Source organism: Myotis daubentonii, chromosome 18 (assembly GCF_963259705.1).
Source record: "Myotis daubentonii chromosome 18, mMyoDau2.1, whole genome shotgun sequence".
Classification (NCBI taxonomy): domain Eukaryota; kingdom Metazoa; phylum Chordata; class Mammalia; order Chiroptera; family Vespertilionidae; genus Myotis; species Myotis daubentonii.
The window spans coordinates 14,790,805-14,808,436 of record NC_081857.1 but is presented as its reverse complement, the minus strand read 5'-3'; the positions used below and the strand labels follow the sequence as shown (position 1 = coordinate 14,808,436).

General features: G+C 37.2%; 1 protein-coding gene across 8 annotated transcripts in view; it reads right to left on the bottom strand.

Annotated features, from left to right (window-relative positions):
- Positions 1–17,632, bottom strand: part of DTL (denticleless E3 ubiquitin protein ligase homolog) — a 66,434-nt gene that overhangs the window by 19,763 nt on the left and 29,039 nt on the right. For 5 of the 8 annotated variants that reach the window (XM_059675290.1, XM_059675298.1, XM_059675295.1 and 2 more), the window contains 4 exons: positions 16,671–16,760; positions 14,323–14,455; positions 5,081–5,913; positions 949–2,941 (listed from right to left, as the gene is read on the bottom strand). In XM_059675290.1, coding sequence (XP_059531273.1) covers positions 2,843–2,941; positions 5,081–5,913; positions 14,323–14,455; positions 16,671–16,760 — 1,155 coding nt within the window. In that variant the 3' untranslated portion in view covers positions 949–2,842. Of the gene's footprint in view, positions 1–948; positions 2,942–5,080; positions 5,914–14,322; positions 14,456–16,670; positions 16,761–17,632 lie in introns of those variants that run through there. The other 3 variants (XM_059675293.1, XM_059675292.1, XM_059675291.1) reach the window with 2 other exon arrangements.

The following is a 17,632-nucleotide window of genomic DNA, read 5'->3' as shown; positions in this document are numbered from 1 at the left end:
GGGTTTGTTACATGATAGGCTTCTAAACTCAAATCTTTAACTGATATGTGACCTATAAGAGACCATGGCCATAGACACACACACACATACACTTAAAGGCATCGATATTACACAGTGGAGGCTTTAAAAAATGCTTCCTATACAGGCTGTCCCAAAAGTCTTTGGTGAAGTTTTAAGCTATTAAGGCTGAGTGTGGGGGTAAAGGGCTGAACCCACCCTCTGCCAGTCCAACAGGGTTAGCTACAGATGGTCTTGATTATCATCAGTTAAATGTGCAGCCAAGACGACAAGAGTCATTTTAAAGGATTAATCAGTGAACCCTCAAAAAAGTAAATTAAGGGCCTGTGTTAAAACAGCCAAAAGGAAACTAATCCAGCTCGCAGCAATAGTACTTGGCTTGTATTCAAATGGAAAAGCTTGGGCTGGAGATAATTGTTTAGAAAAACAACTACATCACTCCGTCCTCCTTCATCCAGTAATCCAAGCCATGGTAGTGCTCAAGGTCTGATTAAGCAAGATGTACTTATTTATTTATTTATTTATTTATTTATTTATTTATTTATTTTATTATGTTAATCCTCACCCAAGGATATTTTTTCCTTTTTTTTTTTTTTTTTTTTTTAAGAGAGAGTGGAAGGGAGTGGGAGAAACATCAGAGTGAGACACATCCATTGGTTGCCTCCCAAGCCTGCAACCCAGGTACGCAAGCCCCTACACAGAATCAAACCCCAGTTCAGTCCGTGGGCCGATGCTCTAACTACTGAGCCAAACTGGCTAGGGCACAAAATGTATTTTATTAAAACAAAACCTCTTTCAGCTTGACCTAAATCATATCCTTGAATAACTTTTATTCAATGAACAAGTAGAAAGGATTCTTGATTACTACTATAGTTCTTTTGTGTAGCATGCTTCTAAATTAATGCAAAAAGCTCAGAAGAGGACATCAGATAAGGTAAAAGGCTTTATTATTCAGGATCAGCTCAAAGAATGACATTGACACAAACAGGGATAATTATCTCATTACATTTGACCTTTGGCACCCATTTGAAGTACTAGTTTTCCAAGTGAGACATGTTATACCCAGCAGCTTCTCAATAGCTTCTGACAGCCACATTTACCCCAATTTCACTCAGTAGAGCTGTCAGGAGATGTGCAGGTATACAAAGAACAAAATCATCTATTTTAGTTATCCTTTTCTTTTTCAAGGATTATTTTCCCTACTGGCTTTCAAATCAAAAGATGGATAGATGGATAGCATTACCTGCAAGTATTGGTCATAAATACCTTCCCACAGTTTAATACTCAAAAATAAAAACACAAATATATGTAGAGTTCCTAAATATTCAGTTAATACTAGCGTGTGCTTTGCTTTGAAGTGACAATTTTATAGCTTCCCTTATTTTTCTCCTCGGATAAAACCAAGAGAACCCATGCTTAATTGACCTTTGCAGTGACAAGCTTAACTTAGAAGAATCAGAGGAATTAAAGAGTTTTCATTAAGAATAGACTTGAAAATTATCACAAATATATGAATGAAGTCTCCATAGTCCTCAGATATATAGATAAAATGAGTCAAGTTTCATGATTGGAAGGGGACTCCCTTGCAAGGACAACAGCGCATAGAAAGTACATGAAGCTTGTTTCTATAAGGTTATAATGGGGGAAAATATAAAACAGTTCATCTCAAGATGATCGATATGTAACTGTTGATTAAGGGAAGGAATGTTCAAAATATTTTGCACATTATAACTTAGAGTTAGTCTATACACTCTATATTAAATATCTACAAAAAAATCCGATAACTTTTTGACTCAGGGCTATATTAGAAGGCCACTGCTTTTTATGTATATGAAGAGAAGCCAAAAAAAGCAAGTTAAAGCCAAGATTTATTTTTGAGGTTCCGGATTTTCAGCTTAGAGCTACCTACTTTTATAAAAGTATCAATAAGAAACTGTTACTTTTTCTTAAAATCTGATGACCTATTTTTTTTTTTTTTTTTTAGTTGCAGCACCTGGAGAACTGAGGACTGAATTCAAACCCCAGCTTCAGTGTATGACTACTAGGTTTATAAACATCTCCTCTTGTGAATGGCAAAAATCACAACCTCTTACAGAACATGATGTTGAGTTCGTAACATAGTAGATTGCGTAGCAAAAATATGAGGAACTTAAATCTTGTGTAGGACATCTATTTTGGGGAAAAAAGACAAAGTTTCTAGTGTTTTTCTACTTTCTCCAAAGAGTTGGCTGTTTTTAAAATAAAGATGATTTTAACTACAGGGACTGTATCATTGAATCACGTGCTAAATCAATGTAAATGTACTTATCTGAACATAACATTTTTACACATACTTAAAAAAAAACCCAAAAGTATAGTGAAAAGATTATATATTTTAAATGCAAGTATATTAGCTTGAGGCAGCACAGATCCAGGGGTCTTCAAAAGAAGACTTCTTTAGCAGTGGGCCTTCACAGACAGGCTTCCTGCTATGGCCAGCAGATACTTTAAACTATGGATATAAAGTCTCAGAGTAACAAGAGACAAGTCTTGTTTTTCATCTCTATAGTTTGGGATGTCATTATTGTAGAGAAGATGCATAATTTAAAAAGTGAAGACTACTTATTGAAAATGTTTATGAAATTTAAACACAGCATTCATCGTGAGGAAGCTGCATATACATTACGGCAGTAGAACCAGACTAGGTAAATTTCAGTTGAAAGGATTGTCTCTAAAAATGAAAAAAAAGGTAGTTTTCTTAAAGACCAGAGTTATAGAGTCACTCTGTTGTATTTCTGTCTTGTTTTAATGGGCCAAAGTTCAGTTAACTTACTCAGATTAGGATCTATAATTCTGTTGACCGTTCAGGACTACAGTAGTCATCTTGGGACTTTCTATGGAAGTATGTACAAATTTTCCTCATGGAGTTGGGAGTAATAGTGACCTAGAAGAAGAAAGTTTAAATTTCAGCCATTTTCTAAGATAAAGCCCAGTTGTTACTCAAGCAAGTCATCATGAACAGATATTTTAAAAGTTAGGATGCCTAGAAATTTGATCCAAATACTTGGATGACAGCTAATCTTTTGGTTGATTAGTACTGAATATAGTAAAAATTTAATAGACAGTATGCAAGGAATAAAGGCACGGACTTTTCTTGTGAACAGAAAATATTTACCAGTTAAACCTCCTAATAGGAACCAAAGAGATTAAAATTACCATCCTCTTTGAAATGAGTAAATGACCCTCCCAAACGTACAAACTAGACAGGTATGCAAATGACAGCTGCTACTCTTTTTTAAAGAAGTCTACATTATTGTCATGTACATAAAGAAAAATCTTTTAAAGAACCTTTAGCTTCAAAGATTAAAAAAAATAAAACCAGTGTTAAAGAGACAACTGGCCCAAAATGGAGTCACATGTGCTAAGCTCCACCACAGCCAACTACAACTAGCAATACATAACCTATTTGCAGTTTCAGCCTCTCCCAGGAATGTACCTTTAACCAGTCAATCTGGAATTTCCTGATCAGTACCAGGGAGGCAATCTGCTTGATAGACCCCCTGTCTTCCTTAGGAAAGGTGACCTTGCCTGAAATAATTCATTCTTTTAATTTTCCTTTCCCTTCCCCTTTCTGTCTTAACAGAAATTTTGGCTAGGGGCAAAGAACAGATACAGTGATGATACTGAGAAGGAAAGACTCCTTATAGCATTAAAAAAAAAACTGTTCTGTTGCAAGGTTTAATTGGAGTTTGTGTTCAAAGAATCTTTAAAATATTTCTAGTTTACTCCTAAAATATGGGATAGGCTTCATGACAGTAGGTGGGTGGTATAAACATTTACTGACCTGGCCCAAGTTATCCAGCTTCTATCTTTTAAAGGGCAGACTGACACCCAGCTGGGTGGCTCTGTTGGTTGGAGCACTGTCCTGTACACCAAAGGTTGCGGGTTTGATTCCCAGTTGGGCATGTACAAGAGGCAACTGATTGATGTTTCTTTTTCTTTCTCCCCCTCCCTTAAAATTGATAGACATATCCTCGAGTGTGGATTAACAAAATAATAATACAAAATAATAAAAGGGCAGATGTTGCTGATCATGATTCCTGGATTGGATTTTAATCATTCTACCACACCTTATTAACTAACACAGAGCAAGAGCTCCCATGTACGGCGGAAAATTCCTTAACTCACCTCCCCTTAACTTACAAACTGATTAACAGAATCTTTATTCCCTTTGATTGGTGCCCACCGCTCACCTAATGCTCACAGCTACTTCTGCCTCCACCATTATGAGTCACTTGCTTTTTAAGGTTCATAAACCAGCAGTATCTGTTTTTGAAATTATCTAACTTAAATAGTACATCAACCAATTAAATATGAACCCTAAAGAGATAAGTAAAGCTAAGCTGAATGTTTAAAAAAGTATAGATACATATGAGTTGCCAAACACTGACGTGAGCAAGATGACTATAAGAGATTAGGGATAATCATTAAAATCTAAAAGGATTCTGCACTTAAAATTGCTTTGCAGATACCTAAGTTTGACTTTATTTTAAATAATCATAAACTAATTACAAACTGGTAATCTATTTATGGATACTGGCAACTTGCCCATGAAGTACAGCTTTATCTGTAAAACCGGGAGGGTGTCTACAAAAAGGGGTTGCCAAGGGTTTGGGGTGGGGGGAAGATGAGACAAAAAGGGGACAGGTAGGAAATAATGTCAAAGGACAGGGAAGATATTTTTGAATTGATATCCTGGAGGATGAGGAGGCTTTGATGAATCAGGCAACAGGGTTGAGGGGCATGGACCTTGACAGAAGTGATTTTCATGGGAATAAATAGGGTTACCAGATAAAAATACAGCACACACCCAGTTACATTCGAATTTCAAACAAACAACAAATAATTTTTTAGTATAAATATGTACAAATTTAGTATAAATTTGTCCTGTATACTTATATATGCTAAGTCTAGCAACCCTAAAATAACTAGCTTAAAAAAAAAAAAAGCATCCTGATTTCTGAGAAGGAATCTGTACCTGCCCTGTTCAAATTAGGAAATGCATCTTCCCTCTGCTGCTTACCGGGCCTGGAGAAGTCTTTCCACTCTGTCTCCTGGAATTGGAAGTCTGGGATGATGGACTTCGTGGTGACGAATTTTCAGCCTTCCGTTTGGCCGCCATGGCCAATAACCAGTTTTTATTCTCTGGGGAGCTATTCTCTTTGCCCACCAATTCAGACCCTTCTCCACAAGATCCCAAAGGAAGAGGCAGTGTCCCACAGCCTTCTGAAGCATAAGGACTGGCAGGAGAAGGAGGCTCTGAGACACTCATACTGGCTCCTTCAATCTTGCTTGATTTGGTAGGACCTAGAGAGTCTTTACCAAGGTCTTCCTGGTTACCAGTAAGGCAGCACAGATCCAAATGAAGCTTTTCAACTGGGTCATCAAGCTCAGTCACACAGCTGCAACTCTTCACACACTTTTGCTTCACATTCTCCAGACAACTTGAGTCTAGCCTCCTCTTTACCCTATTTCTAGACTCAGAGCAAGCCACTGCTTGGGATGATTTCAGGCTCACAGGAATGAGGGCTTTTCTTGGAGATGTGATCTTCGTCTCAGAAGCAGGTGGAGTGATGGGTGGTGATGAGGAAGGTGTTTGAGTGATCCAATGTCTAATGGACATCTTGAAAGATGAAGGTGGCTTGGGAGAGATGGAGGAGATGGAGCCTCTTCTGCTAATTGGAGACCGGGCCTTGCCAGGAGAGGTTTTAATAGAAAATGTGGGAGTATTTGAAGGAAGAGGGAGGTCTCCAGCACAGCTTGGAGCACAAGATGCTGAGGAAGGGGAGGAACTAGATGGACTGCTCTTTACTCTGGGGGCTTTGGCAGGAGTACTCTGGCTATTTGTCACTGTTACTGAAAAAGAAAAGAGGGTCACAAAAATCAGAAGTGAAAGCCAAAGAAAATCCCTGAATTAGCATCAAAGAAAATTACAGCTAACTTAATCATCCAAGGGTTGATTTCCCAGTGAGTTGATCACATAAATCATTTGATTCTTACCACATCCTCTTAGCATTTTCCTTCCCCTTTCCTAACTGCCAGCCTCCCAACCACCCCATGGTAAAACATGTATTTGTAAAAATCTAGAAAATTCAGAAATTAGATTAAAAGCATCTAGGTGAACCACTTTTAGTGTTTTTTTCCTTTACTTGTTCATGTAATATATATTATACACTTTAAATTTTTCTCTCTAGAAAATGGGACTAACGTATATACTATTTAGTAACCTGCTTCTTAACATAGTATGAACATTTCCCACATTAATACAGACTTATATAACTTTTAGAAGCTACAAAGTACTCTTAGGTAACAGTAAAACATTTCGGTTGCTAATGATATTTTGTCTTCATAAGGAAAGTTGCCATTAGCATTTCTATATATACTTCTGAACAATGTTAGGGCAGAGAGGAGCTGTCAAATAAGAGCGCACAGGTCTAAAATCAGGCACAATCGCCCGGTTTGGCTCAGTGGATAGAGCGTCGGCCTGAGGATGCAGGGGTCCCAGGTTCGATTCTGGTCAAGGGCATGTACCTTGGTTGCAGGCACATACCAAGTGGGGAGTGTGCAGGAGGCAGCTGATTGATGTTTCCCTCTCATCGATGTTTCTAACTCTCTATCCCTCTCCCTTCCTCTCTGTAAAGAATCAATAAAATATATTTTAAAAAATAAATAAAAATTAAAAAAATAAAATCAGGCACAATCATTTACTATGTGACTTGAGAAACAACCCCTTACTCCGCTGCCTCAGTGTCCTTAGGTTAAAACATAGTTTTAAAAAAATAATTTAAAAAATTTTTTTTATTGATTTTAAAGAGAGGAAGGGAGGGAGGAGGAGGGAGATTGACAGACATCGATGTATTGTTCTTCGTATTTATGCATTCATTGACTGACTCTTGTATGTGCTATACCCGGGGATTGAACCTTCTGCCTTGGCATGTGGGAACTGTGCCCTAACCAACTGAGCTATCCAGCCAGGGCTAGAGATGTTTTTAATTTCCACAAGAATTCCATCAATTACTTAAGGTTACCAGGCCTCATGTGGTTTTCCACCTTAATTTACACATGGCTACTCTACTCCACAAGCCAAAATATGCCAAAGAACATTTCAGAAACTCAATGTTTGCTCTCTTAACGCACATGAAGCAGTGAAGAGAACTCTTTTCTATATGTCCTGGCACTTGTTTACAGGCAACGGCAAGTATTTCAGGCAAATTCTTATAAACTTCACATTTCTTCCCCCTAGGCCTCACCACAGACAACACTATATTTTCTCAAATTTCCCCTGAACTTTCTAGATTTCTAGTGTAGTGTTTCTGTCTTCAAATAATAAGGTCACCTATTTCTCAGTCACTAAGTCTTTAAATTATAACTCTGATATTTAACTTAGTTTAATTATTGAATTGCATTTATATGCAACTGAATTTAGAATGGGCTGACATAAAAATACAAACTTTTATTTGGAATAAAAATTTACTAATTTCAGTCATTTAGTTACTCTGTGCATTTTACGTGTGCTTTTCACTTCTCAATATGCCTTGCCTTAACACATTGCAGACCAGTAGTTTTATTGCAAACTTTACCCAGTGGCCATATAGTTCAAGTTTCTATTGAATGAGTACAGAAAACATTTTACATAAATGTTAAAGGCACGCTTTAAAATTAAATACCCAGTACATTTTGAAGTTATTTATTACATATTCTTACAAACTAATATCTTTTTAAAGTATGATGCTTTGTAAAACACTGTAATATGAAGCGAGAATTCTTATGATCTGTCTGCAATGTCTTAAGGTAGAGAAATTCTACAAATAGAATTTTGCCTAAACTTTTCTCATCAACTATGTGTTTAGAAATGGCCAAAATGATACTGCACCTTCAATAAAGATCATTACTAGAAAACCCCATTTTGTTATAATGTACTACACAAGGGGAACTAGAGATAGGGACCTGTCCATGGAGCTACTGGTGATAGGTCTCACATTCCTGCTCTAGAGCTTGATTACAGTCATTATTTCAAAAGGAAAGAAATTTTTCATTTGCTTCACTTCTCAGTGCAAGTCAACAGTCACTGCACAACCCCGCAGTCATTAGTGTCATTAAAATGGGATGAAGTGTACGTTTAGGGCAGAAAGTCCTAAAATAGTATGAGTCTTACAACACGAAGATTCATAGGCAGGATTAGGGGAGAAGGAAAAGCTGGGCCAGGGACGAGGCAGGTGTGTAAGTTTCTGTTACTTAAGTGACAGACACCTGAAGTGTTTATTAAAGGTCAGCGGGAAGTCTGATGTGGTGGAAAACTGGAGCATTACTTTTTCCTTCAAGATGTTATAATGAAGAAAGGAGTAAGCCATGGGGGTCAAAGATAAGTTTTTGTTAACTTTGAAGCTTAACAGAGCTTAAACTCTGGGTCAAATTCAAATCCTTTATTTTTAACTATAATGAGATTATAAAAGTCTTCTCTTCAACCTTCTCATTTCTCTCTTATGTGCATTCCTCAATTTTTTATGTGGTTATTACTAGCACAAATAAAGGAATATGTATATACCTTAAAAAGACCACAATGGATTATTAAACACACATGCTCTGCAGTTTGCTCTTTTCTCTGAACAGTATATCTTTTTCTCTTTATATCGTTTCCTGAAAGAACACTTAGAAATACTACTCTTTTTTATTTTTTACAGCTGGATAGTATGTCACCTTACTGGCATATAGATTCAAATAAAATTTAGTACTTCATCTACTTAAGTGAATCAACCCCTATTAACCTTAAACACTACAAGAGGTCTGATGACACAGTATAGACTGGGTTATTGCTCTAAAGGCTTCCTAAAAGGTAGTTCCTTCGAGAAATTATGGAAAAGCTTACAACAATCAGTTAATTTGTAGTTTCTTTCTACATAAGGGTGTGCCATCTGGCCTGACTCTACCTTTTCAACCTTATCACGAACTATGCTACTTTAGGATCCTGTTACAGGAGACGGACTACTCACTGCTTCCTGAACAAGCTGTGTACTGTCACATCTCCGTCTTTATTTACGTGGTTTTCTTGCCAACTCTGCCCCTTTTTTGCCAGGCAAAAATTCTCCTCATGTTTCCAGGCTCTGATGACAACTGCATAGAATTCACAAACTTCTTTCCTTTTCTCCCATAGGAAATGCGTTTTCAGAGCCTTTTGTTTATACAGCTAGGAGTGATGATGTTTAGAATGTACTATATAGCTTTTTTTTTCCCTTTTAAATCTGCCTCCTGGACTAAATTGCAAGCACCTAGAGGGCAGGTGATGATGCTTTAGTCATTTTTAGGTCCAGTGCCTAAAATGTAGCTAGTCAGGAATTATTAAACAATGTTTGTTAGATCTCAGGACTGCTGAGAGGGATGAGGGTGAGGTTCCAGGCATTAAGAAAAAAAAGTCTTTGTAAGTATTCTGACTTTTGAGACTGCAGCAAGCACTTAAGATAGAACAGGTAAGGTTTCCTTCTCTTCAAGATAAGGGTAATCATTTTTGTACTCAATAATGCCTAGACTAGAGGTTCTCAATCCTGGCTGCATACCAGACTTGGAGTTTTATAAAAATACAGGTACTTGGCCTCCACCCCAGACCTACTGAACAATCTCTGGGACGCTCAAACGTTTAAAAAAACTCCACAAGTGGTTCGGATGCACAGCCAGGGTTGAGAACCATTGGCCTTGTCAGATCTCTGGCTGAAATAGTGAAATAATAGCCACAGAGCAGGTATTGGCTAGGAAAAGTAGGGCAGAGGGTCCTGGGATTTAAAGCCTTTCAGCTGGTGTGTTAAAAGGGCCAGAGAGAAGATATGCAGTCCAGGACAAGCAAGAGAAGTTGGGGTGGCCATTAGAAGCTTGGGAAAGCAGAGGAACATAATTCTCAAAATGGCAGTGTGATTAGCAGCAGCCAGTCTGCTGCTGGACGGTGGTTTACAGGATTTAATGGCCAGTGTGCCAGCCTTTGGCACTCATGTCAGGTTGTTACCCTATAGTGCTCTTCAGAATGACTCCGGCATCGCCCAGAAATAAGAAAAATCTAGGTATAAGTCCTGGTCTTAACTTGAACTTAGCTTTGCTGTGTGGGTTTCTAAAGAAGGCAATACTGCAGTGTTTCCAAGTATATGCTCTAGAATCAGACTGCAAGCTTTGAACTCCGGTTGTACTTCAACTTCACAGCTGTGTGATCTTAGACAAATCTAACTTCCTTGAGCTTCAGTTTCAGTTATTTTGGGAATTAAATAATCCAAGTAGGTCCTTAAAACAATGGTGCTAGTACTCAATAATGGCTATATGTTATTATGATGGTCCAAATTTGGTCCAAATGAGGAACTTGTTGTGTGACTTGGCTTCCAAAAGTAAGAAGAATTAATGACACACTAAATATTAACATTAAAAGCAACATACTTTTCATCTGAAATCTTAAAATGGTTATAGCCAATGACATAAAATTCCACCACTGGGAATTCATTTTAATGGAAGGGGGGACCCTAAATTCAGAAAAAAAATTTCACAGAATATTTGGAACAAAATGTCCAACTACAAGAGAAGAATGGACTATTTTACACGTTTTGTTAAAAAGATAACAGAAGGTGCTTAGAAGAGCATGTTCAGTGGAAAAAATCCCCAAGAAATGCAAATGTATATATGATATTACTATGAGTCAGTTAAGAATCTCTGTGGATAAAGGAAAAAAATTGGAAAAACCCTCAAATTGTTAAAATTATATGTGAATGGTAGAAATACTAATAGCCCTTTCCTCATATAATTCTTCTCTTATGTTTTCTAAAATTAGGGAGAGAAAAGTCCATATAAAGACAAGGCAGCAGCCAGACATCCCATATACATGAATCAGAAGACAACATTATTAACATGACAATACAAATAAAACTGATCTACACATTCAACGCAATCCCTATCAAAATCCCAGAGAGCTATTTTTGTTGTTGTTGTTGTTTTAATTTTATTTTTATTTTTTTATTGCTTAAAGTATTGCAAAAAGTATTACATATGTCTCCTTTTTCCCCCGAACCTTGACATGTTGGGTTTTTTTGTTACTCCAAACCCAAGGATATTTTTCCATTGATTTTTAGAGTGTGGAAGAGAGAGGGAAACACAGAGAGAAATATCAATGTGAGAGAAACACATTGATTGGTTGCCTCCTGCACGAGTCCTGACTAGGGCCTGGGCCAGGGAGGAGCCTGCAATAAAGTTACGTTCCCTTGACGGGAATCAAACCTGGGACCCTTTGGTCCACAGGCCAACCCTCTATCCACTGAGCCAAACTGGCTAGGGCCCAGAGAGCTATTTTGCAGAAATTGACAAAATGGTCCTAAAATTTGTATAGAAATAAGAGAGACCCATAATAGTAAAAAAAATCTTGAAAAAGAAGAAAATTGGAGACTCAGACTTTCCAATTTCAAAACCTACTACAAAGCTATAGTAATCAAGACAATGTGGTACTGGCATAAGAACAGACATATAGATCAATGAAATAGAATTGAGAGTCCAGAAACAAAGCCTTACATTTAGAGTCATTTGATTTTTGGCAAGGATGGAAAAACAATTCAATGGGGTAATGAATAGTCTCTTTAAAATAAACGATATTGAGAAAAAACTAGATATCCACAAGAAAAGAATGAATTTGGATCCTTGCCTCACATTGTAGACAAAAATAATACAAAATGGACTAATTTTAAAATAAAACAACTCTTAGCTAGAAGAAAAAATAGGAAGTAAATCTTTGTGAACTTAGGATAGGCAATGGCTTCTTGAATACAGCATCAAAAACACAAATGACAAAAGAGAGATAAATTGTACTTCATCGAAGTTAGAAATTTTTGTGTGTCGAAGGACACCACCAATAAAGTGAAGGAAAAAACAACAACCTACAGAATAAGAAAAATGTATTTGAAAATTATTATATGACAAGGAATATACCCATAATATATAAAGAATGCTTACAACTCAACAATAAAAAGAGAAATAACCCAACTAAAATATGGGCAAAGGATCTACACAGGTTATTTCTCCAAAGAAAATATCCTATCTAATAAAAGAGAAACATGGTAATTAGCGTATGACCGCTACCCTTCCCATTGGCTAATCAGGGCGATATGCAAATTAACTGCCAGCCAAGATGGCGGCCGGCAGCCAGGCAGCTTGAAACTAACATGAGGCTTGCTTGCTTCAGTGACGGAGGAAACCAACGTTCCCCACCTGCCGCTGCCGGCCTCTGAGCTTGCAGTTTGAAACATTGTAACAAATATAGAAGCTAAACAAAACCCCAGAAACCCGCTTTCAGCCGGCCTGCCGGGATCTCAGAGCTGGAGTTGATACAGTGTCTCGATTATAGAACCCAAACAAACCAGATACCTGCTTTCAGCAGCAGAGGCCTCAGAGCTGGAGCCAGAGCTAAAGCTGGCCCAGAATTAAAAAAAGAAAAAGAAAAAAAGGAGCGGTTGGGAGCTTCAGTCACCCACCAGCCTGAAAACAGCCCTCAGCCCCTTATCCAGGCTGGCCAGGCACCCCAGTGGGGACCCCCACCCTGAAGGGTGTGTGACCAGCTGCCAACAGCCATCATCCCCTCATCCAGGCTGGCCAGGCACCCCAGGGGGGACCCCCACCCTGATCCAGGACACCCTTCAGGGCAAACCAGCCAGCCCCCACCCATGCACCAGGCCTCTATCCTATATAGTAAAAGGGTAATATGCCTCCCAGCACCGGGATCAGCGGAGCTGCAAGGCCTCCCGGCACAGGGATCAGCATGACAGGGGGCAGTGCCCAAACCCCCTGATCACCCTGCAACTCTGTGTGTGACAGGGGGCGGGGCCACAACCTCCCTATCCGCCCTGCTCTGTTCGTGAACATCATCATCATCAGCCATCAGGGAAATACAAATCAAAACTGCAATGGGATACCACTTCACTGAACTCACAAGGATAGTTAAAATCAAACAGATGAACAAAAACAAATGTTAGTAAAAATATGAAGAAATTGTAGCCCTCATTTCAGGTGCTGAAATACCCTAAAATTAGACTGTGCTGATGACTGCCCAACTCTGATATATTAAAGACCACTAAACTATAGACTTTAAATGGGTGCATTTATGTATGTTAATACAGGGTGAGTAAAAGTAGGCTTACAGTTGTCTGTATGGGAAACAATACAATTAATAAATAATAATATAAGAATAAACTTTGTATTTTTCATACTCACAACTGTAAACCTACTTTTGCCCTAACCTGTATGCCAGGCCTACTCCTGCTTCAGGGCCTTTGTATTTGCTGTTATGCCTGACAAAATATCCACATGGTCCACTATTTTACTTCTTTTTTTTAAAAAAAAAATGTTTTTATTGATTTCAGAGAGAGGTAGGGAGAGGGAGAAAGGGATAGAAACATCAATGATGAGAATCATTGATCTGTTGCCTCCTATATACCCTCTACTGGGGATTGAGCCCACAACCCGGGCAATGTGCCCTAACTGGGAATCAAAAAGTGACCTCCTGGTTCAACCACTGAGCAACATGGGCGAGGTTACTTCCTTCACTTAAATACCATGTTTCACTGAGGTTTCCCTGGGCACCTAATTTAAAATTTTAATAGCACACTTTGCCAATCTCCCTTCCTTGCTTTCATTTTTCCTAAGCACTACTGTGATCTGACATAGTACATAATTTACTTCTTTAACTTGTTTATTGCCTTTCACACTAATATGTAACCTTCATTAGCATTTTTTATATTCACGACTCTTTTGTTCAACTTAGAACAGTGCCTAGCAAGTGTTCAATAGATATTTTACAAATAAAACCACCACTGTATTGAAGTATCTTATATAGATGATAAACAGTAGTACTCAGAAAATAGTTATTGAAAAGAATGTCAAGAAGATGCTTTTCTTTAAAAATATACCAAGTCCTAACTGGTTTGGCTCAGTGGATAGAGTGTCAGCCTGCAGACTCAAGGGTCCCAGGTTTGAGTCAGGTCAAGGGCATGTACCTTGGTTGTGGGCACATCCCCAGTAGGGAGTGTGCAGGAGGCAGCTGATTGATGTTTCTCTCTCATTGATGTTTCTAACTCTCTATTCCTCTCCCTTCCTCTCTGTAAAAAATCAATAAAATATATCTTTAAAAAAAAAAAAAATATATATATATATATATATATATATATACCAAACATCAATTCTAGCTTAATACTCTGTACTGCAGAACTAAACCAATCAAACCATAAAACATGTAGGAAAAATGTACAGGATCCTTACCTGGGTCAGCTCTAGCCTCTTTTTTCTTCTGAGAGGCCCAACCCACTGTGGACAATTTGTCTCCTGATTTCTCCTCTAAGCCTCTATTTAAGCGCCAGATTTTCAGTGTATTGTCATCAGAGCAGGTAGCAATCTAAGAATCAGAAAGGGAGTTAAGACATTTTAATGAAACATTCACAACAAAGTAAAAAGTAGGTATGTCTAAAGGCTCATCATGACTGGAAAATTATTTTGTTTGATATAATAGGATATAGAAAATGGCATCTGAAAGATTATATATTCCTCTTCCTTGCTTTGAGGAATCATTGCAGATTTCCAAAGTCAATTCTCTAGTTTCATTTTAATATACATTCTGCTGGTATGTCTTTTGTTACCAGTCATTTCTTATTAACCTAAAGCTCTACTATAAACCAGGTGCATTTTATTCTCAAGAAGTTGGGCAAGTCATTATCTTTATCACCTCCATGCAACTATGAAATATTTAATTAAGATATTCTTTTTGCTTTCTCTTTCTCTTAAATGATCAATCAGTGTATGCCCCCAACATTCAATTTCAATGACTTTCCTCTGAAATCTGCATGTTCTGGCTTATTGCCAAAGTAATGGGATAATTTCCAAGATCAGACTTAGTACATGACTCTAGTAGGCTGTGATAAGCTGAATGAAACCAATCTTTTGATTTTTCTTCAGATAGGTAAAGGAGCAATCTGGGAAAACAAGTTCACTGGGCTGAAAGAAGTTAAAAATAACCTTTGCCCCTTTAAAAATATCTGACCATTCCTGATCTTGGTCCCAAGCCTTTTATGGCAGAGAAAGTCCAACTAGAAGAGCTTGTGGCAAATGGCCACTGGTACCAGAGCATTTGTTTATATAATTTCTCTATTTCAGTCACTAAAGAGATAGAAAAAAAAAGAACACACGTTCTCTTAAGTCTTGGCCCCAAGAGACTGGCAGCTTTTTCCTTTCCTTAATGGGAGGCCAAAAGAAGACACACATATTTAACTGCTCAACAAAAAATGCCTGGAATCTCCAGTTACTCTACAGTCTGTTAACAAGAGTTATTATTTATAGGGCACCTACCGTGTGTTTGACAATTTGCATTCTTTATCTTATTTAATTTTCACAATATAAAAATACTTGTACTTAAATAATCTCATCTACAAAATAGGAATAAAATTATTTGCCAAAGATAACCATAGTTGAGCGGCAGATCTAGATACAAATTTTTCCAATTTCAAAGGCAAGACCTTTTTATTTTTAAAACCATATTTTACCTTCCTAACTCTATGCTAGGGACAAAATTATTTCAAACTTTTTAAAAAGGAGGTTATTAGATTAGTATTGGTAAACTACCCTGCCACTTTTTTGAATCCTTTCTGTGTGTAGAGATAAGGGCAACATATGACGGTTGCAAAGAGATGACATAACTGAATAATTTAAAAACCATCTAAGTAAGTTCTAAGATGACACAGAACTTCAGTTAAAAGGAGATATTTTACTGTAAGAATGGAATCTCAAAGGACAAATGTCACTAGTGTAATGTCAATGTAATTATTGGTAATTAAAGTAATGATTTCAAAAAAAGGTCCATCATGAAGCTGACCACAGAAATGGTCATACAGGGCTACTAGGAGGGATGCCGCCAGGAGTAAACTAGACCATGAAAAGTTCCCAGAAGATAAAAAACAGATGGTAAAATAGGCAAATGTCAAAATGAGAAAGTAGAGATCTCTACATAATTGAGATTTCCTATAAACCTAGAATAACCCAAAGACTAGAGGAAGTAGAGGGTAGAAGAGTGAGTGGAACTGGGGCTAGTATTATATAAAATCCCTACATATATATACTCATAGGGATTTGTTTGTTTCTGGCCTTTCTATATTTCAGGGTTTTAAAATTTGTTTTCACTATTAAAACAATTTAACTGAGAGTATTTTCTTTTTTCCAGTGTCTGAACATTTTGGAACTACTTCTTGTGTAGTTTAATCACAGATAACCTAACACAGTAAAACTTCACACTAAGCATTTTTTAGGCATGTGAAAAATCTAAGCTGGACTGTGAAGAATAGTGAAGATGTTACCACATTTATATGTAGAAAAGTTAAAAACAAACAAACAAGTTCTCACCTTAGATTTTTTTACCTTATAAAATTTAATTTTAATTATGTTAAAAATGGAATTCTATGTTTAGGAAAGGAATAACTCTGATGCTGATATAAACACTGGTTGGCCTCTAGATCCTTTAAATATTTAAGCATGAAAATCTATGTAACTCAAACTAAACCTTGAGAAAACATACAAATCTATGATCTATTTTTTAATCCAACTATGGAGATTTGTTTACAAACCTTTGTGAAATCTGATGGACACCAGCACACAGATGTGACCTCTTGAGAATGACCCAGGAGCAGAGTTGGAGGATGCCAGGGTGTGGACACCTAGCAGACCATCAAAAAGAAATGTCAGCAGAACAGTGTTAGGAATCCCACATAAAGGCTTTGACTCTTTTCATATTTGTGCATAGAGATCTTTAGGGTTGTTACCAAAGGCCCCTAGGCATGCTTTAATTATAGCTTAGTAAAAGAGTCCCAATGGGCAATCAAAGTATTTTCACCATTGATCTGATAAAACAGCCAAATAAGTAAATAATGAGTTTAGATACCAGTATAGGTCTTATTTCTAATCAGGATTATCTATATTTTATATATATATATATATATATATATATATATATATATATATATATTTTAACTAAAACTCAAAATGGTATTGTCCCTTACCTCTAAGCTGGTAAACTTTATGGAAGGATGAGGTTCATCTGCTAGGTAGTGCACTTCAAGTAGAATCCTGCTTTTACATACCCTAGACATTTTTAGATCTTCTCTAGCCAGCTACCTCCGGGAATTCTATATGAACTATATATTTCCTTAAGGTACCTGAGACAAGCTATTAACATTCTTGGGATAAGAGGATCGTCTTTCTTCCAAAAGAAGACTGACTGACTTTTACCAAAGTCTAAAGTTATGTCCCTTCATTTTGAAGGATATAAACTCTATTTTACATGGCCCTTTGATATCATTTTTGGAAGAAAAACTCCTCCAAAATTTTATTTCAGTTAATTTGCTTAAAGAAACCTTGAATTTTCAAGTAAGTATTGCCACAATTTAATGTATAAAAAAGGTCACACTGTGAAGTATTACACATGTGATTAAGAATCCTATTTCCCCCCTCATTGGATACCAATAGTAATATCTATTTGACAGCTGTCTGATTCAAGAGCTATTAATCTCTTTCAGAGGCCACAGGAATT